This window comes from Oryctolagus cuniculus, chromosome 4 (assembly GCF_051225735.1).
Source record: "Oryctolagus cuniculus isolate XC-2025 breed Fujian yellow rabbit chromosome 4, ASM5122573v1, whole genome shotgun sequence".
NCBI lineage: Eukaryota > Metazoa > Chordata > Mammalia > Lagomorpha > Leporidae > Oryctolagus > Oryctolagus cuniculus.
The window spans coordinates 174,169,900-174,195,424 of record NC_142870.1 but is presented as its reverse complement, the minus strand read 5'-3'; the positions used below and the strand labels follow the sequence as shown (position 1 = coordinate 174,195,424).

The 25,525-nt window shown below is 62.4% G+C and overlaps 1 protein-coding gene across 2 annotated transcripts in view; it reads right to left on the bottom strand.

Annotated features, from left to right (window-relative positions):
• CTDSPL (CTD small phosphatase like) overlaps positions 1–25,525 on the bottom strand; it is a 137,206-nt gene that overhangs the window by 3,897 nt on the left and 107,784 nt on the right. The window contains exons 3-7 of one of the 2 annotated variants that reach the window (XM_051829256.3): positions 17,278–17,310; positions 11,805–11,906; positions 9,159–9,215; positions 5,131–5,223; positions 3,462–3,647 (exon numbers count right to left, since the gene is read on the bottom strand). In XM_051829256.3, the coding sequence (XP_051685216.1) occupies positions 3,462–3,647; positions 5,131–5,223; positions 9,159–9,215; positions 11,805–11,906; positions 17,278–17,310 (471 nt within the window). The remainder of the gene's footprint in view (positions 1–3,461; positions 3,648–5,130; positions 5,224–9,158; positions 9,216–11,804; positions 11,907–17,277; positions 17,311–25,525) is intronic. The other variant, XM_051829257.3, reaches the window with a different exon arrangement.

Below are 25,525 nucleotides of genomic sequence, written 5' to 3'. Positions count from 1 at the left end.
GTAGCCAGGAGTAGAGAGAAGAGAGCTGCAGAGGAGTTTGAGGAAACCCCAAAAGGGGCCCTTTAAACAGACCTACCGACAACCTAGCGCCACGCAAATCTGTGCAGGCAGTTCTCAGACACTGGCAGGACAGCTGGTGAAAGGTCATCCTCAGCGGAAAGGGAGGGAGACGCCTGCAGCCTCCTCACCACTGTCAGGCATCTGTGTCACCTACCGCCTGCCTACACCTGCCTACACCTGTCTACACCTGCCTACACCTGCCTACCGCCTGTCTACTGCCTGTTACCTGCCTACACCTGCCTACACCTGCCTACACCTGCCTACCACCTGCCTACACCTGCCTACACCTGTCTACACCTGCCTACACCTGCCTACACCTGTCTACACCTGCCTACACCTGCCTACACCTGCCTACACCTGTCTACACCTGCCTACACCTGCCTACACCTGCCTACCGCCTGCCTACACCTACCACCTGCCTACACCTGCCTACACCTGTCTACACCTGCCTACACCTGCCTACCACCTGCCTACACCTGCCTACACCTGTCTACACCTGCCTACCACCTACCTACACCTGCCTACACCTGCCTACACCTACCTACACCTGCCTACACCTGTCTACACCTGCCTACCACCTACCTACACCTGTCTACACCTGCCTACACCTGCCTACACCTGCCTACTGCCTGCCTACACCTGCCTACACCTGCCTACCGCCTGCCTACACCTGCCTACACCTGTCTACACCTGCCTACCACCTGCCTACACCTGCCTACACCTGCCTACTGCCTGCCTACACCTGCCTACCGCCTGCCTACTACCTGCCTACTACCTGCCTACTATCTACCTGCTACCTGCCTGCTACCTGCCTACTGCCTGTGGGCAGAGAGACAGACGCCCGTCTCTGGTCACAGCCGGATGCCTGCAGCAGCTGGGGCTGGGCCAGGCCAACGCCAAGAACCTAGAACTCAGCTGGGCCTCCCGCACGGCTGGCAGGGACCCACCTGCTGGCTCCCAGGGGCACAACCACAGCAAACGGGAATGGGGAGTGGGGCTGGAACCGGAACCCAGCCAACGTGGGCGCAGGTGTCCCGAGCGGTGTCAACTGCGACGCTACATGCCCGCCCTCTTCATCGACGGTTCCGGTGTCGGAACCAGGTACACGTGCCGTAGAACCCAAATAAACTCAAACCGTCGAGAGAAGAAAAGCAGCGGCCAATGAGCCTAGTGATGCATGAAGCTGGGCCGTCACAGCGCTCTGCCAACACGGCACTCTGGTGCAGCCGCCCCGGCACCCGCATCCCGCGCCGGAGTGCCCGTCCTGGAGGCTGGCTCTGCTCCGAATCCCAGCTTCCTTGCGGAGGGCATCCGCAGGGCGGCAGGCGATGGCTCCAGTGGTTGGTGGAGACCTGGAGGGAGCTCCAGGCTCCTGGCTTTGGCCTGGCCCAGCCCTGGCTGTCGCAGCCATCTGGGGAGTGACTCAGTGGTTGGAAGCCCTCTGTTTGCCACTTAAGTAAAATAAAATCAAAGAAATTGTAAAAGGAGTGGAGAGTGGGCGTGGCTTGGCAGGCTGAGCTTGCCACTCGAGACACCTGCAGGCCGGGGTTTGAGTTCTGCCTCTGCTTCCGATCCAGCTTCCTGCTACTGTGCACCTGCGAGGCGGCCGTGGTGGCTCAAGGACCTGGGCCCTGCACCCATGTGGGAGATCCAGACGGAGCTCTGGGCTCCTGGCTTCAGCCTGGCCCAGTGTCGGCTGTTGTGACCGTTTGGGGAGTGAACCAATGGATGGAAGACCTCTCTGTACCTCTCTTTCTCCGTAACTCTGCCTTTCTAGTGAATAAATAAATATTTTAAAGAGAAGAAGAAAGGGCGGGGCAGGCGTTTGGCGCAGCGAGCTGCCTCTTGGCTGCCTGCGTCCTGCACAGGATGCCTGGGGCCCAAGTCCTGGCTGCTCAGTCCCTGCTACTGTGCACCTGCAAGGCGGCCGTGGTGGCTCAAGTGCCCGGGTCCTTGCCACCATGCGAGACCGGACGGAGGTCCAGGCTCCCGGTGTCAACTTGGCCTGGACGTTGTGAGCATCTGGGCAAGGAACCGGTGGATGGAAGATCTCTACCCCCCAAACAAAATTAAAACTTTTTTTTTTTTTTAAAGGGAAGGGAGGCCGGTGCTGTGGCTCACTAGGCTAATCCTCCACCTGCGGCGCCGGCACACCAGGTTCTAGTCCCAGTCGGGGCGCCGGATTCTGTCCCGGTTGCCCCTCTTCCAGGCCAGCTCTCTGCTGTGGCCCGGGAGTGCAGTGGAGGATGGCCCAGGTGCTTGGGCCCTGCACCCCATGGGAGACCAGGATAAGTACCTGGCTCCTGCCATCGGATCAGCGCGGTGCACCGGCCGCAGCGCGCCGGCTGCGGCGGCCATTGGAGGGTGAACCAACGGCAAAAGGAAGACCTTTCTGTCTCTCTCTCACTGTCCACTCTGCCTGTCAAAAAAAAAAAAGGGGGGGGGGAGGAGTGGCTTTGGGACTCCGACACAGTTAAGAGAACAGTTGAAAGAGACATCAACCAGAGCGATGCACGGACCACGTGGCCCCGCGAAGCCCGCAGTCGAATGAAGAGAATCTTCCAGGGTGAGGAGGGCACAGAGCGGCCACAGTCCGGGATCGGACAACGTAAGGAGCTGCTCAGAGAGACGCAACCATGGAACGGCGTCTGTGTGGGGGTGCAGCCCTCCGGAGACACAGCACCAAGTGCGCTACAACCATCCAGTCAGATGAACAAGTTAGATATAATGCATTCGGAGTGTTTATGCAAATCACAGTTCACAAGGGCTGGCTCAGCCTAGCTGGAGCTCACTGCTTGCTGTGGTGTGGACGCAGGTGAAGCTGCGGAGTTCTGGCGAGCTCGGAGGCCCAGGCTGGGGCCCCGTGTAGTGGGCGGGGTGCCCAGGCCGTCTCTGAAGCTGCGGAGTTCTGGCGAGCTCGGAGGCCCAGGCTGGGGCCCCGTGTAGTGGGTGGGGTGCCCAGGCCGTCTCTGCCCCCGGAAAGGCTGGGCAGGAGGGCTCTCCCGCCTGCTCTGAGGGTCGGCTGCAGCCAGCGAGCCCTGGTGCGGGCCCTGTCCCCCCACCCCCGACTTCCCAGGCACCACCGGGAGGCGCTGGTGAGGGCTGCACGGAGGGCTGTGCTCACCCCTAAGAAACCCTCCTGTTGAAGAGGTCACCCGGCCTCCCGGAACGCAGAGGCCCAGGGACGGGGTCAAGGGCACACAGACCCCTTCTCAGCAACTCAACTCCTACTGCTACACAGCTTATCAAGTGAGCCCGCCGGGTGCCACGCTGAGCCCTCCGGCGGCCTCCGACGCTCCCACGAGGCAGCCGAGGCTTCCGCCCGTGAGCAGGCCCGGAGCCTTCCCCCGCGGGCGCTGCCTGGGCAGACGGGCCCGTCCCGGGGAGTGGGGGGTACTTACTGCATTCTCGGGGTGGAAGATGTACGAGGCAGGGGAATTGTCCACGATGATCACTTTGCTCAGCTCCCGCCCAAGGCGGCTCAGGTCCTTCACATAGTTGCCACGGTGGAAGACGCACGACTCTCTGAAGAGCCGGGCCCGGAACACACCCCAGCGGTCTAGGAGGTCGGCCACGGGGTCTGCATACTGGGGAGAGGCGATGCAACGAGTGTGGGGGGGTGCCTGGGAGGACCCAGCCCCACCGACCGTGGCCGGATGCATGGTGCTTGGTAGACAGGGTGCACGGGCGTGGCAGTGCTTCGGGGCCCGGTTATCTTCCTGCTCGCATGCCCACCACGCACTGGCTTCTCCCTCTCGCCAGCCCACCAGGAATTCCTGCCAGCTGCAGCTCCAGAAATACCCAGACTCCACCCCCATCCCTCTCTCTCTCTCTCCCTCCCCCCCCCCCCCCCCCCCCCGTCGGGGCCCTGGGTCCCTGGCGCCCCTTTGCCTGGAAGCTGTCAGTGGCCAGCAGGAAAACACATCTTATCCCCACACCCCTGCTCAAAACTGTCCCCTGGGGCCCCACCTCCCTGCCCTGTCCCCTAAGGGAGGCCCCCCCAGGTGTCTCTGGGGCCCCTGCCTCCCTGCCCTGTCCCCTAAGGGAGGCCCCCCAGGTGTCTCTGGGGGCCCCGCCTCCTTGCCCTGTCCCCTAAGGGAGGTCCCTGCCAGGTGTCTCTGGGGTCCCCGCCTCCCTGCCCTGTCCCCTAAGGGAGGGCCCCCCAGGTGTCTCTGGGGCCCCCGCCTCCCTGCCCTGCCCCCTAAGGGAGGGCCCTGCCAGGTGTCTCTGGGGCCCCCCGCCTCCCTGCCCTGTCCCCTAAGGGAGGCCCCCCCAGGTGTCTCTGGGGGCCCCGCCTCCCTGCCCTGTCCCCTAAGGGAGGCCCCCCAGGTGTCTCTGGGGGCCCTGGTGTTGGGAAGATGTCTTCCAGAACGGCAGGGAGGCGAGGGGCTGGCAGGCTGCACCGGGAGCAGATTTGGCTCCGCCGGGCTGGAGTGGCGGCGAGGGGAGGGTTGGGGAACAGACAGAGGTGCAGGAGGGCGCAGTTCAGGAGGAGAATCCGAACAATGCGAAGGCGGAGTGCCACCCGCTCCGGCCTTGGTCTGGCCCAGCCCTGGCCACTGCCGCTGTCTGGGGAGTGAACCTGTGGACAGAAGATTCCCCCGCCACCCGGCCCCTCCCTGCCTCTCCCTCTCCCTGTCACTCTGCCTTTCAAATAAAGAAACAAATCTCTATTTAAAAACACGGGTGGCAGCAGTGCTCGCCCTGCGCGCTATTCTCAATCTGCCTCGGGGCTGTTAGGGCCGGCGAGCGGGGGAACCCCTGGCTCTGCTCTCTCCTCCAAATCTGCGTGAGCGAAACAGCAGGACACGCAGGGGCGCCTGGCCGCCGTCAGTGGAGGAGAGGCCACCCAGGGCTCCCGTGCGGCCTCCCCGTCTGGGGACAGCCGGCTCCCAGCGGCTGCACACAGCTACTCCGGGGAGCATGTGTTTGAAGGGCGCCGTCACCATGGCAACCCAGAAGCTTTGCGGGCTGGCAGTGTGCACAGGGCCTGCATCCATCCCATCTGGGGCGGGAACCCGGCACCATGGAGACGGCATCTCCCCTCGAGCCAGGGGCTGCCTGACCCACCTTGGCCAGGCTGGCAGTGAAGAGCACGCACTCGAACAGCTGCCCCATCCGCTGCAGGAACTCGTCCACGTGTGGCCGCTTCAGCACGTACACCTGCAACGGAGGGCGCGAGCCGCTCAGGCGGCGCCGGGTGCCGGGAGGGAGGACAAGGGGGGCTGGGGCGGCAATTTAGAACCAGGGAGTAGGCAGGGGCTATGCCACTCGTTCAGGTCACACGTGTGTCTCGGCACCTGTCGGGGGTCCGGCTCTGCGGACACAGCCCGGGGCTGGGTGCTGTCCCGCTGGAGGCCAGGCCTGGCTGCTGCCCGCTCTTCTGAAGAGCACGCTTCCCTCACCGGCAGGGCCTGGGCGGAAGGGCAGGCCCCGCCACCGGGCGAGAAGGCCGTCTGCGTCGGCCTGGGACGCCGTCTGCGTGATACTCACAGGGGCTCTCCTGGGCGCAGCATGCAAACAGGCATGTCAGGGGGTGTCCCCAGCTGCCTCCGGGGCCCCAGGAACACGCTGCCAGGAGGGGCCTCCAGCCAGGGAGCCAACGGCAGGCTCTTCTAGACCGGCTGGGCAACGTGGGACCCCGAGGGCCAGGCCAGGCCCCAGAGGGTGGGCTGTGAGGAGGCCGGGCTGCAGCCCCCCTGCAGGGCTCTGACGGCAAAGCTGCGACTAGAGACCGGTGAGCGGTAGGAGCGAGGAGCCAGTGACCGGGAGAGCCCACCCCCCAAAACTTGACATTAGCCACATCCCCGAAATAAGCACACCCACCGAGCCCCAGCCGGGCAGAAATACTGCAGAATGAACGGGGCCTACAGAGCGTCCCAGCAAAGGGCCCACTCCCCTCCCCGTGGGAGGCAGCCACGGAGGGGACATTGGGTCTGGACCCTGAAGATCCAACAGGAGCCCGCCAGGCCAGCCAGGATGAGGAGTGAGCTTCCAGGGCGAGGAAGCAGGGGGGGCGAGAACGGCAGAGCCTGCACGTCCGGCCCATCGCAGGGGCGGGGGCGCAGCAGAGGAAGGGGCTGGAGCTGCCAAGTCAGCACGTACAGAGCTCCGAACAGCACACGGAGCAGCAGGACAGACAGCAGGGGAGCCGGGGGGCGCTGCCCGCAGGGGGAGAGTCCACCCAGGACAGACAGCAGGGGAGCCGGGGGGAGTGGGGGGCGCTGCCCGCAGAGCGAGGGTCCACCCAGGACAGACAGCAGGGGAGCCGGGGGGGGGAAGTGGGGGCACTGCCCGCAGAGCGAGGGTCCACCCAGGACAGACAGCAGGGGAGCCGGGGGGAGTGGGGGCGCTGCCCGCAGAGCGAGGGTCCACCCAGGACAGACAGCAGGGGAGCCAGGGGTGCTGCCCGCAGAGCGAGGGTCCACCCAGGACAGACAGCAGGGGAGCCGGGGGGAGTGGGGGCGCTGCCCGCAGAGCGAGGGTCCACCCAGGACAGACAGCAGGGGAGCCGGGGGGGAAGTGGGGGGCGCTGCCCACAGAGCGAGGGTCCACCCAGGACAGACAGCAGGGGAGCCAGAGGGAGCCAGGGGTGCTGCCCGCAGGGGGAGAGTCCACCCAGGACAGATAGCAGGGGAGCCGGGGGGAGTGGGGGGTGCTGCCCGCAGGGGGAGAGTCCACCCAGGACAGACAGCAGGGGAGCCGGGGGGAGTGGGGGGCGCTGCCCGCAGAGCGAGGGTCCACCCAGGACAGACAGCAGGGGAGCCGGGGGGAGTGGGGGTGCTGCCCGCAGGGGGAGAGTCCACCCAGGACAGACAGCAGGGGAGCCGGGGGGAGTGGGGGGCGCTGCCCGCAGAGCGAGGGTCCACCCAGGACAGACAGCAGGGGAGCCGGGGGGAGTGGGGGTGCTGTCCGCAGAGCGAGGGTCTACCCAGGACAGACAGCAGGGGAGCCGGGGGGAGTGGGGGGTGCTGCCCGCAGAGCGAGGGTCCACCCAGGACAGACATCAGGGGAGTGGGGGTAGCCGGGGGTGCTGTCCGCAGAGCGAGGGTCCACCCAGGACAGACAGCAGGGGAGCCAGGGGGGAGTGGGGGGCGCTGCCCGCAGAGCGAGGGTCCACCCAGGACAGACAGCAGGGGAGCCGGGAGGAGCCAGGGGTGCTGCCCGCAGAGCGAGGGTCCACCCAGGACAGACAGCAGGGGAGCCGGGGGGAGTGGGGGTGCTGTCCGCAGAGCAAGGGTCCACCCAGGACAGACAGCAGGGGAGCTGGGGGGAGTGGGGGGCGCTGCCCGCAGAGCGAGGGTCCACCCAGGACAGACAGCAGGGGAGCCGGGGGGAGTGGGGGTGCTGTCCGCAGAGCGAGGGTCTACCCAGGACAGACAGCAGGGAGCCAGGGGGAGCGGGGGCGCTGTCTGCAGAGCGAGGGTCCACCCAGGACCGGACAGTCTTCAAGTGCCAGAAGCAGGTGCTCGGGGGCCAGGACTCAGTGGGGACCTCCTGGCCGGAATGGGGTAGGCCTGGCTGTGGCTGATGCTGGGAGGGGCCGGAGGAGGAGGAGGGCCTCGGGTGGGCGCTCCGAGGAGCAGGGAGGCTGGGCTGGGCACCGTGAGATGCCGGTGAGGCTCCTGCAGGCCACAGCTTCCTTGCGCTGCTTGGAAAGCCAGCGCTGCCACAGGCAGAGGCAGGAGGCTGCTTTGGGAACTGTGGCGCCGGTGCCTCTGGCAGAGCAGGGTCCTGGGCCCGGATGCCGGCGTGCAGGCCCGCGTCCCCGTCCAAGTAACCAAGAATAGGCCCCTCGGGACCTGCACAGCCTATCCTGGATTACTTGAACGCGGCCACGGCCTCGCCAGGGAAGGGTTTCGGACCCCAGCCTTAGGACCCGGGTCTCCGCCGCCCAGCAGGACGGAGGCTGACGGGTCAGCAGCGGCCGCCGGTCACGTTCACGGTCGCCTTCTGCCAAGGGCTGCCTGCTCCCAAGTCTGGCCGTGCCCTGGGCGGCCTCTCTGTCTGTCTTGAGCTGAGGCAACACAGAACTGAGCTGTCCTGAAGCTGAGTCAGCGCACTCGGTGGTCTGCGGACGCTGCCTGCCCAGTGCCCAGCGGGCCGGCTCAGCGACGGCTTTTCAAAGCACGGAGCATGGAGGCGCCTCGCCCCAGGAGCTTCTGGGCAGCACCCCTGGGAGAGCAGGCGAGGGAGGATGGCGGGAGGGAGGCACTCGCGTTAGCTGGAGCCTGCGACTCTCCCTCGTGACCCCAGGCCACCCCTCCTTCCCTGTCTGCTCGGAGCTGGCTGGACACAGCTGCCTTCCAGGACCCGCCCGTCCTGCGGACACCCTACACTCCAGAGCCAGCGCGACCGCCCAGTGTTGGGGAGAGACGCCGTTTCGGCTCGAGCACCAGGAGGGCCTTTCCTGCCCGGCACGCGAGGCCAGGGACCTGTCCTCCAGGACGTCGGGCTGCGGGAAGCACGACACAGCCCCGCCCCCGGCTCCCGTTCTGAACACGGTTTCATAAACGACACTATTTCTGGAAGAGTTTTATGCAGATAAGGAGAAGAAAAAAACAGCACAGACAGCCCTGGGTGACGCCTGCCTGGCGACTGCCCAGCTGTGTTCACAGCAGCAGCTGAAGCCCACGCTCACGCCCTCCCCCACTCTCTCAGGTTGGGCACTGGCTGGAAACCCCACTGGACAGGGTGACCGGGCTGAGCGGCTGGCACGGAAGTGCCCCTCTCCCAGGGAACCCTAGCTTTTCTCTCCGGCCCGCGGGGAGAGCAGTGAGAGCAGCCGCTGGGGGAGTTAACTGGACCATCACGTCTGGCCACTGGGCGACACTGGACCTTCGGAAGTCCGCATCGAATCAAAGAGCTGCCTGAACTCGCGGCCACACCTAACATTCACAAACGGATGACATGTTTCCTTCGAAACTCAGTACAAAATAAAGCGAAAGAAGGCAGAAAAGCCATGGTGTTTGAGGTCAAAGGCCGCTTCCTTTTGTTGGAGGACATGATGCTGAGGTGGGCACCTGGAGACAAAGTCCACGGGAAATGCAGTCACTGGAGAAGCGCTAACTGAAACTCAGATTCGCTTCGATTCTTACCTGATGTATAGTCCCATCGATTTCAACCGGAACAATAAAATCAGCATTGCTAATAGGCTAGAGGGAAAAGAAACTATGATTACTACGCCTGAGAGAGGAAGGCAGGACTGGAAATTTTAGCCAGAAAAAAATCTCGCTGGGACCAGGGTACTGGGGACCGGGAAAAACGGCTGAGGAGGACGACGTGGGACGGCGCGGGGTTCCTGGAACTGGGCCTGAGCAGGAGGCAGCCATCTTTTCTCTTCTGAACAGGGTCGCGTCTCCAGCATCCAGGCCCAGTCTCTGACCTGGCCTCAACCACACAGGTGGCCCAGCCTGGCCAGAGCACGGGGCCCTAAGTCCAGGCCTGCCCAGAGCCCTCCGGTGGCCACCAGGGGGCGCAGGGGAGACAGCTCAGACTCCCCGCGAGGCTGCTCAGCAGGAGGTGCTGGGAACAGGGACCCAGAGCCCGGCCCAGGGCACCCCGGGGGCGGGGGACCACGCAGAGGCCACAGGCACGGCCTTGGGCAGGCTCTTCCATTTTCCGTGCCTGCATTTCTTCTCCTTTCACAGCCACAGGCATGGGTCTGGTGGGGGCCCAGGCTCCATGCAGCCCTGAGAATCTGATTTCACCCACCAGCTGGTGGCCTGATAGCCCCTCTCGCCCACCCCCAGAGGGGCAGAGCCGGCCACCTGAGTGTCCTCTCGCGGGAACACCCTGTCGAGCGCTGACGCTTCTGTTTAAACTAACTCGTGGGTGACGTCACTGGCGCTCTACGTCCCACGGCTCCTGCGCAGGCCGTGTGCTCTCAGGCCTGGCCTGAGAGTTCTTGGTGGAATTCCACAAGGTGGGTAGACAACCACGCGCACCCACCAGAAGCATCGGCCTGAGCAACGGGAGGCGGCGGTGGGAGGGAGCGCTGTGTGGGTGTCGGGGCTGGAGTCCCGAGCCAGGCCCTGCTGGGCCACCGCGGGACACACGAGCACGCTTCTGCAGTACCCACTGAGTGCTGCACCGCTGCTGGCGCCCGCCGTGCACCTGGGCTCAAGGTCACAGCTCGTCTACCCCCAGGGTCGGAAGGTCAAGGGTGAGCTCAGTATGTCAGACTTTCACAGCTGAAACACAGAATGGTGCTAAAAACCGCCTGACAACCGAGAGGCCACAGGCAGAGACTCGCGGGACACTGGGCAGCGAGGCCACCCACGAGTGTATTAGGAGCCAGCACTCATTCCCCAGGGGTCGGCGAGCTCCTGCCCCACCTCTCCGTGGGCTGGCTGGCGTGAGCGAGGCCGGGAGCTTCTAAGGGGAGAGGGCCTGTGGCTTCCAGCGCTACAAACCCGAGTGCCAAGTCCGAGCCCTGGAGAACACTCTGCCAGGGAGAGATGCTGCTCCCATCAGCTGTGGCATCAGCGCCCGCGGGGAGGCCCTGCCCCTGCGTCCAGAACTCTCTCTGTGGCCATGGCAACGGACTGGGAAGGGCTCTCCTCCAGGAAGCATCGGGAGCAGCTCGCCCAGGCCGGCCTCAGGGTGCTGGGCCACGGGGCGGCCCCTCCTCCCGGCCCCCACGCCCCTCAGGGCTCACAGGCCACCTCCGGGCTCACCTGAGGGCTTTCGGGAGGAGGAGCCACGAGGAGGGATGTCCTGGTAGGGGCTGCTGGGGCAAAGCCCCTGTGGCTTCTTGTGTGGCTACTCGGGTCTCTTCGACCCAAATGCAGGGCATCTGTTGTGTGTCCCAGGGAAGTGCGGGGGGACTAGGCTGGGCGGAGGTGGGGAGGAACACACATTAGCAGCTAGAGCCAGCAGAGCAGTGCCGCGGCCAGAAATACCCCCGGGAATCAGACCCAGACCCAACCCGGCACCCGCTCCCTCCTGTCTCCTTAAACAGCTCATCGCACTGAGGAAGTGGGCAGGGCCAGCTGATCAGCTCAGCTCTGGTGGTGAGCACGGAGCTCGCTGGCGTTTTTCGCCGTGTTCCGGTGGGACGCGGGCGCGGGGCTTTCCCTGACGCCTCTGCCTGAGGGACGTCACGCGGGCGGGCGCTCCTGCCTGTCACGGACACGGTCGACATGCGCGGCAGAGTCGGCTCACCTGCCCTTGACTCTGGCAGACCTCTGCGGGCCTGGCCACCTTTGGAAACACGGAGCCGGGAAAAACTCCCAGCAGAGCGAGGTCACGTCCAGCTTCCAGCTGTGCCGCCCTAGGAGCCCGCACCCCAGCTGGACAATGCAATGGCGCCCTGGGGCGCTGGCGGCCTGGCTGCAAAGGTGTTGGGTGGGGTGGGGGGTCGGCTTACGAAAGGCAAACTTATTAAGTAAAGCGAGGGCTCGGGGACCCGGCAGCCCAGCCGCGGCCTCCTCTCCTGCAGACGAGCTGCGTTAATATTCAACTGCTCTGGTTAACGTTCACCGGGAGGCTGGGATGTCTGCGGCCTCGCGCCCTCACCCCGGATTCTTCCTCCAAAACCCACAAATCAGGGGGGGGCCGCAGCCTGGAGTGTGTGTGTGTGTGTGTGTGTGTGTGACCGGCCTGGGGTGTGTGTGTGTGTGTGTGTGTGTGTGACCGGCCTGGGGTGTGTGTGTGTGTGTGTGTGTGACTGGCCTGGGGTGTGTGTGTGTGTGTGTGTGTGACCGGCCTGGGGGTGTGTGTGCTCGTGTGTGTTGATTTACCTTAAAGGAGCTGTGCACCAAGGTTTCATCTAGATCGATGACCACACATTTCTTCCCGTAGTCGAGCACGGTCACCTCGGGGAGGAGGTATTTAGCTGGTGGCTGAAGAGGAGAGAGGGAAGAGAACCCTGGTTATTCCCTTCTGCCGACGACAGCCTGATTCTCGTCTTCTGATGCTAACGGTGGCAGAAGTGACAGTGACACTGGAGTCCCCAGTCAAGCTCATTGCCGGGTTTCATGCAGACTTGGTGCCGGGAGTTCTAGCAGGCACGGTGCCACCATCTGAGTGGCGGTGGGCACCGGGCTGTGGCACGGGACGACTGGGGTTAGGGTATCAGCTGTGCCACCCCCCGCTGTCAGCTGGGGTCACAACCCCCACGGTGAGACTGCCGTTACCAGCTAGAACGGCGGTGACACCTGCGCTGCCACTGTCGTTACTGCAACGGATTCTACGAGAGCAAGTGTTTCATCAGGAATGGGTGTTTAACTGTAATAGCTGGCCGGCGCCGCGGCTCACTAGGCTAATCCTCCACCTGCGGCACCGGCACACCGGGTTCTAGTCCTGGTCGGGGCTCCTGATTTTGTCCCGGTCACTCGTCTTCCAGTCCAGCTCTCTGCTGTGGCCCAAGGGGGCAGTGGAGGATGGCCCAGGTGCTTGGGTCCTGCACCCGCATGGGAGACCAGGATAAGCACCTGGCTCCCGGCTTCGGATCGGTGCAGCGCGCTGGCCGTGGCAGCCATTGGGGGGTGAACCAACCGAAGGAAGACCTTTCTCTCTGTCTCTGTCTCTCTCTCTCTCACTGTCTAACTCTGCCTGTCAAAAAAAACTGTAACAGCTGCTCTTAACCACACAGGCCTGTTTCCCAGGGCCATACACTCCATTGACATATTTTCACGGTAATAGGTTAGCCTGTTTTAGGGTGACGCTGGAAGTACTTTTTTTAAAATTATTTTTCACGTGACTGGTGTTTTCTGAAGCTTGAGGAGAACCGGTAGGTCCAGCGTAAGGACGAAACCCCACAGTGACCCCCAGACCGGAAGTGGCCCGGGCGCAGCCGCTGTCCCGTGCTCTGAGCCCCGGATCCGGCCCTGGAGCTGGGTTCCGCTGCCCAGAAGCCCTCCTGGTCTAGAGATGGAGTCCTGGCGCGTGCAGGTACCCTCCCTCGACTGCAAACCTGCTGACTGCCCGGGCCGCGCCTCCTCCCAGAGGCGGCCAGATATTCTGGTTGCTCTGTGGTGCGGTGGCCAGCGTTGACCACGTGTCCCCTCCCTGCCCTGCGGGAAGGCCTGACTCTGTCGACCGCACATTCGGAGCAAACAAAGCTCGAGGGAGTGTCCGTCCCTGGCCACGGAAGGGCCGGCGGTGCACACGAAACCAAGGGGCCCTGTGTAGTGGCCGGCTCCCTTCCTTCCCACTGAGGCTGAACCTCCGTGGTACTGTGGACATCACCTGGGTCACCTGTGCACGGAACCGGGCAGAGGACACGCTGGGCACATCTGCGAATACCAGGATGCCGTTGGCAGAGAGGGTCCAGGGGGCTTCTGCCACTGGGCGCTGGGTGCTTCACCCTCTTCCAACATCGTCCAGAAGGAAACACCTTCTGGGCCCCACCTCCCTAGGCTCCACCAATGCTCGCAGGCAGCCCTCTGTGGTCCCGTGGCACGGGAGGGGACACGTGGCCAAGCAGCCTCTGTGGTCCCGTGCACGGGAGGGGACACGTGGCAGGTGCCTTAGAGCAGGCGTGCCACGAAGGACCCAGCCACGCCTCCATTCTTCATTATAATCGGGCCAGTCACAGGTCATTGGAAATAATTAAAAGCAGCTGGCAGCCGGCGCCGCGGCTCACTAGGCTAATCCTCCGCCTTGCGGCGCTGGCACACCGGGTTCTAGTCCCGGTCGGGGTGCCGGATTCTGTCCCGGTTGCCCCTCTTCCAGGCCAGCTCTCTGCTGTGGCCCGGGAGTGCAGTGGAGGATGGCCCAGGTGCTTGGGCCCTGCACCCCATGGGAGACCAGGAGAAGCACCTGGCTCCTGCCATCAGATCAGCGAGGTGCGCCGGACGCAGCGCGCCAGCCGCGGCGGCCATTGGAGGGTGAACCAACGGCAAGGGAAGACCTTTCTCTCTGTCTCTCTCTGTCCACTCTGCCTGTCAAAAAATAAAAAAAAAAAAAAGCAGCTGGCAAGAGAGGTCTCAGCGCTGTGAACAGGCAGTGAGCTGAGCCCAAGGCGGTGCCGTGGGGGGACTTGGGTTATTTCTGTTGTGGCCGAATGTCACCAGAGTACAGCTTGCTCTGCTTCCCGCCACCTAGTAGGCGACAGACAGCTGGCATCAGGAAGAGTTTGGGCTTGGGCGACAGCACACAGCCACCGTCGTTTCTGTCCCCTCCTAGCCTGGCGAGGTTTCTATCGGCTCCTTCCCCACGTGTGCACGCATCACAAATACGACGCTGTGCCTGGCAAGCAGGCGACCTGCAATTCTCCGGCTCGCACTTCCAGAAACACCCACGAGCTGCCCAAAGCGGCTCCGTTCTTTCCCAAGCCCAAGATCACAAAGTCCCTCCTGAAGCCTGGCTAACCCTGCGGGACACGCGTTCTCGGCGTCCACAGGAGCCCGAGCCCTCGCGCGCTGTCCGAGGGAGAGAGGGTGAGGCGCGCGTCAAGCGAGCGCTGACTTTCTGCCGAGCGCAGAGCACGAAGCCGAGCTGGTGGGCAGTGGGCTGGCCGCTCCCTCCGCCCGCTCTAGATGCACACAGCTCTGAGCTCGGCTTCGGTTCACACGCGTTCTCCAGCTCCTGGCTAAGAAGGCTCTGCCCAGCGCAGGCCGTCACCACAGGGCTTTGCAATTCCAACGCAGCGGTGCAGGTGGTGCCAACTAAAAGATGCCCTGAACCAAATTCTCCCTGAAGAACGAGAGAAACACTTGGAGCGAGGAGGGCCTTTTCTGTGTGGAAAGCAGCTGCCCACAGGCACAGGGAGCGCCCGGCCGGGAGGCAGGGTGGGGGTGGGGCTGTGAGCTGCCACCCACGCCGTGGGAAGTGATTCGTGGCAGTTCTCTTCCTGGGAGGACCTCTGAAGCTTCCTGCCTTGGCCAGTGACCTGGCAGCGTGCATAGTTTAACGCTAAGGTTACTTCCTCCGCTGTACCCACCCCACAAAGCTCGTAAATCTTGCAGATCTCGGCCCTCTTCCTGGAACGCGCGGTCACTGTTTTCTTACTGAGGGTTTCCCAGGCCCGGGGCTGCAGCCGCTCTCCAAGCCTCAGCGAGCGGGGCAGAGGTCGGGCCACGTGAAATCCGGCTGAAACCAGAAGCGCGCCGTGCCGACCTGTCCTTTGTACCGCTGCCTCACTCCGAGTCTCAGAGCGCACAGACGCCGAGCCCTCAGGAAACACTGCTCTCTCGCCGTCACCATTTTCTCCTGTTTGCGGCATCGGCGCCATGTGGGACTCGGGCGAGAGCGTGGCAATGGCCGCAGCCCCGGCGCCAACACGCGTGTGCTGAGCGCGGGCCACGGGCACCCAGACCTCTGACCTCTGCGGTTTCCACACCCGCTTCTTCCTCTGCATCTTGTCTTAACGGTTTGTTTGTTTGAAAGGCAGAGTTGTAGAGAGAGGTAGAGACAGAGAGGTCTTCCAGGCGCTGGCTCACTCCTCAAATGGCCACAATGACTGGGGTTGGGCCAGGCCAAAGCCAGGAGCCAGGAGCTGCTTCTGGGTCTCCCACGTGGGTGCAGGTGCCCAAGGACTTGGGCCAACTTCTACTGCTTTCCCAGGCCACAGCAGAGAGCTGGATCAGAAGTGGAGCAGCTGGGTCTCGAACCAGCGCCCATACGGGATGCCAGGCTGCAGATCGGGGCTTTAACCCGCTGTGCCACAGCGCCGGCCCCCCTCGGCATGGTTTCCTCACCCTCAGCACCTGTTACCAAACAGCCCAGCCAGCTTCCCAGGAAGGGGGGCCCTAAGTAAACCCAGCCCAGGGCTGAGGAGCTGAGAGACGTGTCCCAAGGGGGGACCTTCCATGGTCCACACCAACGTCATTCCCGGTGGGCGTGAACCTGGGCTGGGACACCGCGCAGCTGCTGGGAGAAGAACGCTGACTCTACCTCCTGCCTTCTACCATCAGGAGTTCTGAGTGGACCACAGACTTCAGCTTCAGGGTGAAACTCTTGGGAAACCGTAAGGAAGCGTGGTCCACAGCCAGAGAGCGACTCAGCACAAAACCCAGCAGCTCTGCAGGGCAGGAGGAACACGTTTATCCAGGCAAAATTAACACGTGGTCTGCGGCCAAGATGATTACAAACAAGGCCAGTTTATCAGAAAGTTGGAGAAAAGTGCTGATTTCCTTTAAATTTCAGAAGACAATACAGGGGCCAGTGCTGTGGCATAGCGGGTAAAGCCGCTGGCATCCCATATGGGCACCGGTTCTAGTCCCGGCTGCTCCACTTCCCATCCAGCTCTCTGCTGTGACCTGGGAAAGCAGTAGAAGATGGCCCAAGTCCTTGGGCCCCTGCACCCGCATGGGAGACCCGGAGGAAGCTCCTGGCTCCTGGCTTCAGATCAGCCCAATTCCAGCTGTTGCAGCCATCTGGGGAGTCAACCAGTGGATGGAAGACCCCTCTCTCTTTCTGTGCTTCTCTGTAACTCTTTCAAATAAATAAATTAATTAATTAAAAAAAAAAGGAAAACCTCGCCTCCCGTTGAGCAATCGCCGAGTCTCTTGAGGTTCCCAGAAAAGGTGGGAAGATGGAGGAGCGGCCCGAGCCGGGTCCGGGGGCCGTGCCGGAACCCGGGCCCCACCCGAAGGACACAGGGCTGTTTGGAAGGCCTTGCCTGGCAGCGACAGCTCCGCGGGGTTTCTTCTGGGAGTCAGCCCCTAGCGTCTGCTCTGGCTGGAAGACAGGGCCACCTGGGGACAGTGGTCTTGGGGGACAGGGTCTCCCCCAAACTCCAGGCCAGAAAACAGAAGTGGGGGGACACACAGGGAGGCGTTGCCTTGTGGCGTGGCGTGGGTCCTGCCAACTCAGGACAGAACGAGGGTGATTTCTCTGATCTCAGAGCTGCAGGCGGGCCACCAGCAGTGCTAAAATCAAGTCAGAATCGGCCGGCTCGCCGGGGCCCGGCTTGCCGAGTCCAGCTGCACTGGGACCGGACCTGCTGCAAAGAACCACGGCTGGGCAAAGGGGCGCCCAGCCGCGTCTGTGGCCGGGCCCTCAGCTCATGAGGACCTGCGGGCCCTTCCAGAGTGAACACAGTCGGGAACTTGGTTAATGAGTGCTGAACCAGGATGCTGTCTCTGTGTGGGGGCTTCCTGCGTGCAGTGTCAGATGGAGCTTGGTTCTGCTCTGTCACACGGCAGCACTGTTTCTACCACAGCGGTGGGACAACACAAGCACGAACACTAAGAAAGACTGACAGTCGTAGGTCCAAAGGCACAAGGTTCTGTGATGGTTTTAAAAAAATTGGATAAGTATACATACACTTGGAAGGGGAATGACCTGCCTCTGGTCACCCTGAGGAAAAAGAAAAAAAAATCAGCGTCAGGCTGGAGGAGAGACCCAAATCCTACACAAACCGATCCAAAGCCCTCTGGGGTACCTACAGCTGCCCTGGGCGTGAGTTCCCACTCTCCGCACCTTCGAGGGGTTCAAGGCATGGGGGACCCCAAGACCACCCACAGTCGGGGCACCGGGCTCTATACCCCTCCCCAGCACCCGTACCCCCGTGAACCAGGCTGGATTCCCACGGCTCAGTGCACAGCCTGTTTCTTTTAATACTGCCTCCCTTCCTCCCAGGAAACCCATCCCAGCTTACAGGCACAAGTGAAAACAAAAATGCTAACCCGACCCTTGCCCGCTGGTCCCAAGTGGTTTGCTTCCGCTTGTAAGCAGGGCTGTCCCTCCCACGCCTAAGCGCATGCCCTCCGCAGGGAAGTGGAGCTGGGGTCCTCCGGGGAGGAGGGCAGAGCCTGCACTCCCAGGAGTGCTAGCGGGTTCCGGCCCCGAGGAGAGTCAGCCATTCCCCAGCTGGCTGGCAGAAAACACGTCTCGGCGTTGTCAAACGCTAAGAGCACGCTGGCCTCCACTGAGTGGGTCCAGTTCCGGGGCTGCCTCTGCGAGGGCTCCCTGTCTCGCGTGCGCCTCGCCGTGGCGGGCGGTGGGCACTGCTCGACATTTCCTGTTGCCAGCCCGAGGTGCTCGCCTCTGCCGTGTCCCCGCACCCGGGCTGCATCGGGGGATGCTCTGCACGGCCCTCCCCACCTGCGGGAGGCTTGGGGGTCCGCCTGGGCCTGGAAGCCGCCTTCTGACATCACCGAGCGGCTCCATCACACCGCATCCGGGCTGGCACGAGCCGGGGTGGGGGGGTTCGGTCCAGAAGCTCTGACATCGGGGCTTCCAGCGCCCGCAGCTGGAGCCAGGCCGCTGCCCTTGGTGGGGACGACCCTGAGTAGGTCCTCCAGGCCACAGCGCTGTGGGGGCCGCTCCGCCTGCAGGGTGCACCGCGGCACCCCAGACGCCAGTATGCTCCACCAAGGACTGATAGCAAAGGTGTCTCCACGCAGCCTCTGGTGGGCACACCTCACCCCGCGGAGACAGCAGACAGCCCCGGCGGGCAGGCGCCCCGTCAGAGCCAACTTCAGGTGCGGGGAGCACACCTGCGGTGGGAGGGGCCACGTCTGAGGGTGTGGTGAGACACCGGCTACGGACAGTGAAGGCGCTGATCTAGGTAAATCTCTGGGCTGGATTATAGCTCGGCCATGCACCTAGGTGTGGGGTAGGCACACGTCCACGAGTGTCCAGCGATCTCTCGGACGCCATCCCTGCCTGCAGACCCAGAGCGTGGCCGTGATCCCAGGAAGGGCCGCCACCCCAGGCCACTGCTGCAGAAGCGGCTTGAACACCTTCCTCCACGGCAAAGTAAATGTTCAGGATGAAGGGACCCCTGGCCTCACCCGTGCTGCCCGCCAACCAAGAGGCAGGCACCCCTGGCCTCACCCGTGCTGCCCGCCAACCAAGAGGCAGGCTCCCCTGGCCTCACCCGTGCCGTCTGCTGTCCGAGAGGCAGGCACCCCTGGCCTCACCCGTGCCGTCTGCCATCCGAGAGGCAGGCACCCCTGGCCTCACCCGTGCCGTCTGCTGTCCGAGAGGCAGGCACCCCTGGCCTCACCCGTGCCGTCTGCCGTCCGAGAGGCAGGCACCCCTGGAGAGGGAGCGGCAGTCCGGTCTAGAATCTCTCCTCATCCAGCCGGCCTGAGCCTCGTGTTCTGGGTCCTCATAAAGCTACATGCAGGGGGCGGGGTCCTCCTCTGGACACGAGCCTGTCCCCCCACCCAACACGGGCTCTTGTTCTGGGGTATGGTCTCACAGACTGAACGGCCATGTGTCACTCGTGTGGTCTCACAGACTGAACGGCCACGTGTCACTCGTGTGGTCTCGCAGACTGAACGGCCACGTGTCACTCGTGTGGTCTCACAGACTGAACGGCCACGTGTCACTCGTGTGGTCTCACAGACTGAACGGCCACGTGTCACTCGTGTGGCCTCACAGACTGAACGGCCACGTGTCACTCGTGTGGTCTCGCAGACTGAACGGCCACGTGTCACTCGTGTGGTCTCGCAGACTGAACGGCCACGTGTCACTCGTGTGGTCTCACAGACTGAACGGCCACGTGTCACTCGTGTGGTCTCACAGACTGAACGGCCATGTGTCACTCGTGTGGCCTCACAGACTGAACGGCCACGTGTCACTCGTGTGGTCTCGCAGACTGAACGGCCACGTGTCACTCGTGTGGTCTCGCAGACTGAACGGCCACGTGTCACTCGTGTGGTCTCACAGACTGAACGGCCACGTGTCACTCGTGTGGTCTCACAGACTGAACGGCCATGTGTCACTCGTGTGGCCTCACAGACTGAACGGCCACGTGTCACTCATGTGGTCTCGCAGACTGAACGGCCACGTGTCACTCGTGTGGTCTCGCAGACTGAACGGCCACGTGTCACTCGTGTGGTCTCGCAGACTGAACGGCCACGTGTCACTCGTGTGGTCTCGCAGACTGAACGGCCACGTGTCACTCGTGTGGTCTCGCAGACTGAACGGCCACGTGTCACTCGTGTGGTCTCGCAGACTGAACGGCCACGTGTCACTCGTGTGGTCTCGCAGACTGAACGGCCACGTGTCACTCGTGTGGTCTCGCAGACTGAACGGCCACGTGTCACTCGTGTGGTCTCGCAGACTGAACGGCCACGTGTCACTCGTGTGGTCTCGCAGACTGAACGGCCACGTGTCACTCGTGTGGTCTCGCAGACTGAACGGCCATGTGTCACTCGTGTGGTCTCGCAGACTGAACGGCCACGTGTCACTCGTGTGGTCTCGCAGACTGAACGGCCACGTGTCACTCGTGTGATGCATAACCCTCACTTCAGATTTAGCTACGGTAGCTCAAAGGCCAATTTAATTCTTTTGGAAAGTCGCTCTGGGGGCTGGCACCGTGGTCCAGTGGGTTAAGCCACCACTTGCAAGGCCAGCATCCCACGTCGAGAGCTGGTTCGTGTCCTGGCTGCTTCGCTTCAATCCAGCTCCCTGCCAACGCGCCCAGGGCAGCAGAAGACGGTCTGAGGACTCGTCCCTGCCACCCACACGGGGAGACCTGGGTGGCGTCCTGGCTCCTGGCTCCTGGCTTCGGTCTGTTACAGCCACCTGGGGAGTGACCCAGCACACAGATCTCTCTGCCCCTCTACCTCTGTCCATCTCCGTGCCTTTCAAATACACAAATCTTCTGACAAAGCCACCCTGACAAAGCCGGCAGAAGACGTCCACGGATGAACGAGAAGCAGAGTGCAGCTCTGTCAGAGGGGCTGCCTTCGAGGGCTTGTACTCGCTGACAGATTCGGCGAGCACTCCGAGAGTGCGCGGCCACGCGGTGCCGTGTCCTCAGGCCACTGCCACAGGCGCTGCCGTCAAAATCCAGGCTTGCTCGGACAGCGTGGACTTCTCTCTCTTCCTCTTCCGTTGGCCTACGTGCAACCCATGCTGCCGTCACTCCTGGCAACGCTCTACAGCAACAGCATTGTTTATTTAAGAGAGCGAGAGAGAGAGAGAGAGAGAGCGAGAGAGGACAAATACCTGCTTCCCACCACCCGCAGGAGCTGGGCTGGGCCAGATCAAAGCCTGGAGCCGGGAGCTCCACCAGGTCTCGCACAGGTACCTGCTGACTGGGAGCAGAGCAGGGACTTGAGCCCAGGCACTTCTATACGGCAGCGGCTGCTCCAGCAACGGTGTTTTCAACTGGGGACTAGAGGGGTGACAGAGGCACACGGAGGGGACAGCAGGTGCGGGGCTGGGATCCTCACGCACCTCCCGTCCGTCGGTCCGTCCACACCCACGGAGACAGAGCAGGACTAGCACCTGCCGAGGCCAACTGCTCGCCGTTCTTTCCTTTTCAGGGACTCTGTTATTCCTGGATGCTTTCTTCCACAGGAACCTGAACGGTCCACCAAGAAGCACAGCTTGTTTCCCGTAGACAGGAGCTCCGTGTCAAGGCCTTTCAACAATCTAACCCCTTTCTCGTGGCCTTTTCTGGGTTTCCAATGTAAATAATCATGTCATGTACAAGTGAGACACCTTGCGTCTTTTCCACATTGAGGCCAATTACTTCATTTTCCGGTCTTATCCTATTAGCCAGCCCCTACCAGTGATTCCCCGTGTTGCTTGCTGCTGCTGTTAGAGGGTGGCCTTTTACTGTGCTCAAGGACTTTTCCTATATTTGGTTGCATTGTTGATTACACACAAAGTTTTACAGACTATTCCATACTTCATGTATTAGACCTTTTGTTACTATAAAATGTCCCTCTTATCCTAATGCTTTTACAACTTATTTATTTTAAAGATTTATTTACTTTATTGAAAGGCAAGGAGAGAGAGAGGAGGGGAGCGGAGGGGAGGGGAGGGGCGAGGAGAGGAGAGGCTCTGTGGGGAGCAACTGGGAGCAACCCGGACTAGACTAAGTTACTGGAATTAAGACTTATTCTATGCATCTGCTCTCCCACAATATGGCGCTGGGAGAGAAGAAAACAGCTTCTACACAGCTGCCTCCAGTTCAACCAATAAACAGCAGGACTTGCTCCTGATTGGAGGAGAGCAGCGTACTCGGCGTGTGGGTAGCAGAGTTGGGATTGGTGGAAGAGGACTATAAAGGAGGAGAGAGACAACATGCACCAGGAACATCTAAGGGGAACATCTATCTAAGAGGAACACCTGTGCAGCCCCCGAGAGAGCCGGCCGGCGGTGTGCCGCTCCCCCGCAGAAGTGGGGAATGTGGCAGGGGGAACCGCCCTTCCACGGAGGTGGAGGGGACAGTAGCCAACCTGGGAAGAACCAGCAGCAAACCCGGGGAGGGCCGAGCAGACAAAAGAACAGCGCAGGGTCCTGTGTCGTTCCTCCACGAAGAACGGGGAGCGACATAATGGTGCCGTGACTCGGATATGAAGCCTAGGCAGGGTTCAGTGTCGTTCCTCCACGAAGAGGGGGAGCGACAAGGCTCCATCCATTGGTTCACGCCCCAGATGCTTACAACAGCTGGGGCTGCCCAGGCTGAAGCTGGGAGCAGGAACTCCATGCAGGTCCCCCTCCCGGGGGCAGGGACCCAAGTCCTGCAGCCATCATCTACCTCCTCCCAGGTGCACACCAGCAGGAGGCCAGATCAGGAATGGAGGCGGCTCCACTCCGGGTACTCCGACGTGCGATGCAGGCTCCCACGTGGTGGCCTAACCTGCTCTACCGCAACATCAACACCCTCGATCGTAGTGTGTTAGAGCTGTCGGTCACCCATCACCACAGCCATCAGCACCGGTCACCAAATCGTTCCTGTTTCCTTCCTGGGGACGCGGAGGGATCACACTTCCACGCCCTTCCACGTCGGCTGCGGGCACCCCAGAGAGCGCAAGTTCACCACGTGTTGTCTGACTGAAGGCCGCAGAGCCGCGTGGTGTGGCGCGTGGCTCTCCCGCGGCAACAGTCACAGGAGACCGCCTCAGCCCAGGCCCAGGAGAGTGGACAGTGCGTCCGTCCCCCCACAGCAGCTCAGGCGCGTGGAGCTGGCGGGCACGAGCCGCGGGCGGTCCTGGGTGGTGCTGTGGTGCCGCAGGCCACGCTGCCCCCGGGAATGCCCCTGCCTCCGATCCCACTTCCCTAGTGTCCTGGGAGGCAGAAGATGACGGTGCACACTGCTGGCTTCCTGCCGCCCGCAGGGGAGACCTGGGTCGGGTTCTGGGCTCCCGGCTGTGTGGGCGTTTGGGGAGGGAACCAGTGGACAGAAGTACTCTCTCTGTCACTCTCTGCTTTTCGAATAAACAAGTATTTTAAAAAGTGGCTAAAGTAACATATGCCCTAAGTGTAAAACACACATCAGATTTTGAAGACAAAGAGTGTAAAGTATCTTCTTTTTAAGTGAATACATGTTGAAATTTTTTTTTGGATGGGCTGAGCTTAAAAAGTATGATTAAAATCCACTTCACCTGTTTTTAAAATATCTTAAGTGTGGCTCCCAGAAAAAAATCCCGTATCTGATCTGTGTTATATTTGTACCGGCCAGTGTCACAGAACAGTCTCCGCTACTCCCTGATAAACAATAGTGCACGTGAAACCAAGCGTCTAGGGTTTTAGGACTCTGTGGTTTGCGGCTGTCGCGGAAGCGGATGCAAGCCCTCGGTGCCCAGTGCCCCTGCTCGGCACGCCCGCCTGCCCCTCTGCTCCCTCATGCAGGAGCGTGGTGTTCCTGAGGACCACGCGGCCAGGACAAGTCTCTGTGGTTTTTCTGTGAACGCAATCACGCTCTGTAAAAGGGACGCCTGTGGCTGGTGCCGCCCCCGCCCCTCCCCGCCCCGGAATACGGCTGTGACGGCTGCGGCTTCTGATGTGCGGTGATTTGAGGTTGAAGGCAACAAGCCGAGGCCGGTGAAGCAGACAGGCGATGAACAGGCGGCAGGAGTCTGGGCTCCCCTAGCGCCAGCAGGCATCGGACCAAAGCCTGCACCTGCCTCGCCAGGCCTGGGTGAGGGAGATGGTCCCCGCTTGCTGGAGCTACTGCTCGCCCAAATCACTCCTTCCCGGCGAGAGCGTTCACCCAAATCACTCCTTCCCGACATAGCGTTTGCCAGACCAGGGGGACGCGGCCCGGGACGCCTGAAACACGGCTCCCCCACCCTCCCACCGCCCTCACAGCACCGCTACGTCCCTGCCTGGAGCTGTGTCTCTACCCTTCCTCAATGCAGATGGCTTCCTCCTGCTCAGGTGACCCTGCATTCCCTGTGGGCACAGCGAGGGGCTTTCTCCCCCAGACCTGTGTCACGTGCCCCCCTCATGTATGACAGTGTGCTGGTCCCCCACAGGTACGTGCCCCGTGGTCATGTGCTCCCCCTCATGTATGACAGTGTGCTGGTCCCCCACAGGTAAGTGCCCCGTGGTCATGTGCTCCCCCTCATGTATGACAGTGTGCTGGTCCCCCACAGGTACGTGCCCCGTGGTCATGTGCCCCCTCATGTATGACAGTGTGCTGGTCCCCCACAGGTAAGTGCCCCGTGGTCATGTGCTCCCCCGTGTATGACAGTGTGCTGGTCCCCCACAGGTAAGTGCCCCGTGGTCATGTGCTCCCCCTCATGTATGAAGTGTGCTGGCCCCCACAGGTAAGTGCCCCGTGGTCATGTGCTCCCCCTCATGTATGACAGTGTGCTGGTCCCCCACAGGTAAGTGCCCCGTGGTCATGTGCTCCCCCCATGTATGACAGTGTGCTGGTCCCCCACAGGTACGTGCCCCGTGGTCATGTGCTCCCCCTCATGTATGACAGTGTGCTGGCCCCCACAGGTTGTGCCCCGTGGTCATGTGCTCCCCCTCATGTATGACAGTGTGCTGGTCCCCCACAGGTAAGTGCCCCGTGGTCATGTGTCCCCTCATGTATGACAGTGTGCTGGCCCCCACAGGTAAGTGCCCCGTGGTCATGTGCTCCCCCTCATGTATGACAGTGTGCTGGTCCCCCACAGGTAAGTGCCCCGTGGTCATGTGCTCCCCCTCATGTATGACAGTGTGCTGGTCCCCCACAGGTAGTGCCCCGTGGTCATGTGTCCCCCTCATGTATGACAGTGTGCTGGTCCCCCACAGGTAAGTGCCCCGTGGTCATGTGCTCCCCCTCATGTATGACAGTGTGCTGGTCCCCCACAGGTAGTGCCCCGTGGTCATGTGCTCCCCCTCATGTATGACAGTGTGCTGGTCCCCCACAGGTTGTGCCCCGTGGTCATGTGCTCCCCCTCATGTATGACAGTGTGCTGGTCCCCCACAGGTAAGTGCCCCGTGGTCATGTGCTCCCCCTCATGTATGACAGTGTGCTGGTCCCTCACAGGTAAGTGCCCCGTGGTCATGTGCCCCCTCATGTATGACAGTGTGCTGGTCCCCCACAGGTAAGTGCCCCGTGGTCATGTGCTCCCCCGTGTATGACAGTGTGCTGGTCCCCCACAGGTAAGTGCCCCGTGGTCATGTGCTCCCCCTCATGTATGACAGTGTGCTGGTCCCCCACAGGTAAGTGCCCCGTGGTCATGTGCTCCCCCTCATGTATGACAGTGTGCAGGTCCCCCACAGGTAGTGCCCCGTGGTCATGTGCTCCCCCTCATGTATGACAGTGTGCTGGTCCCCCACAGGTAAGTGCCGCGTAGTCATGTGCCCCCTCATGTATGACAGTGTG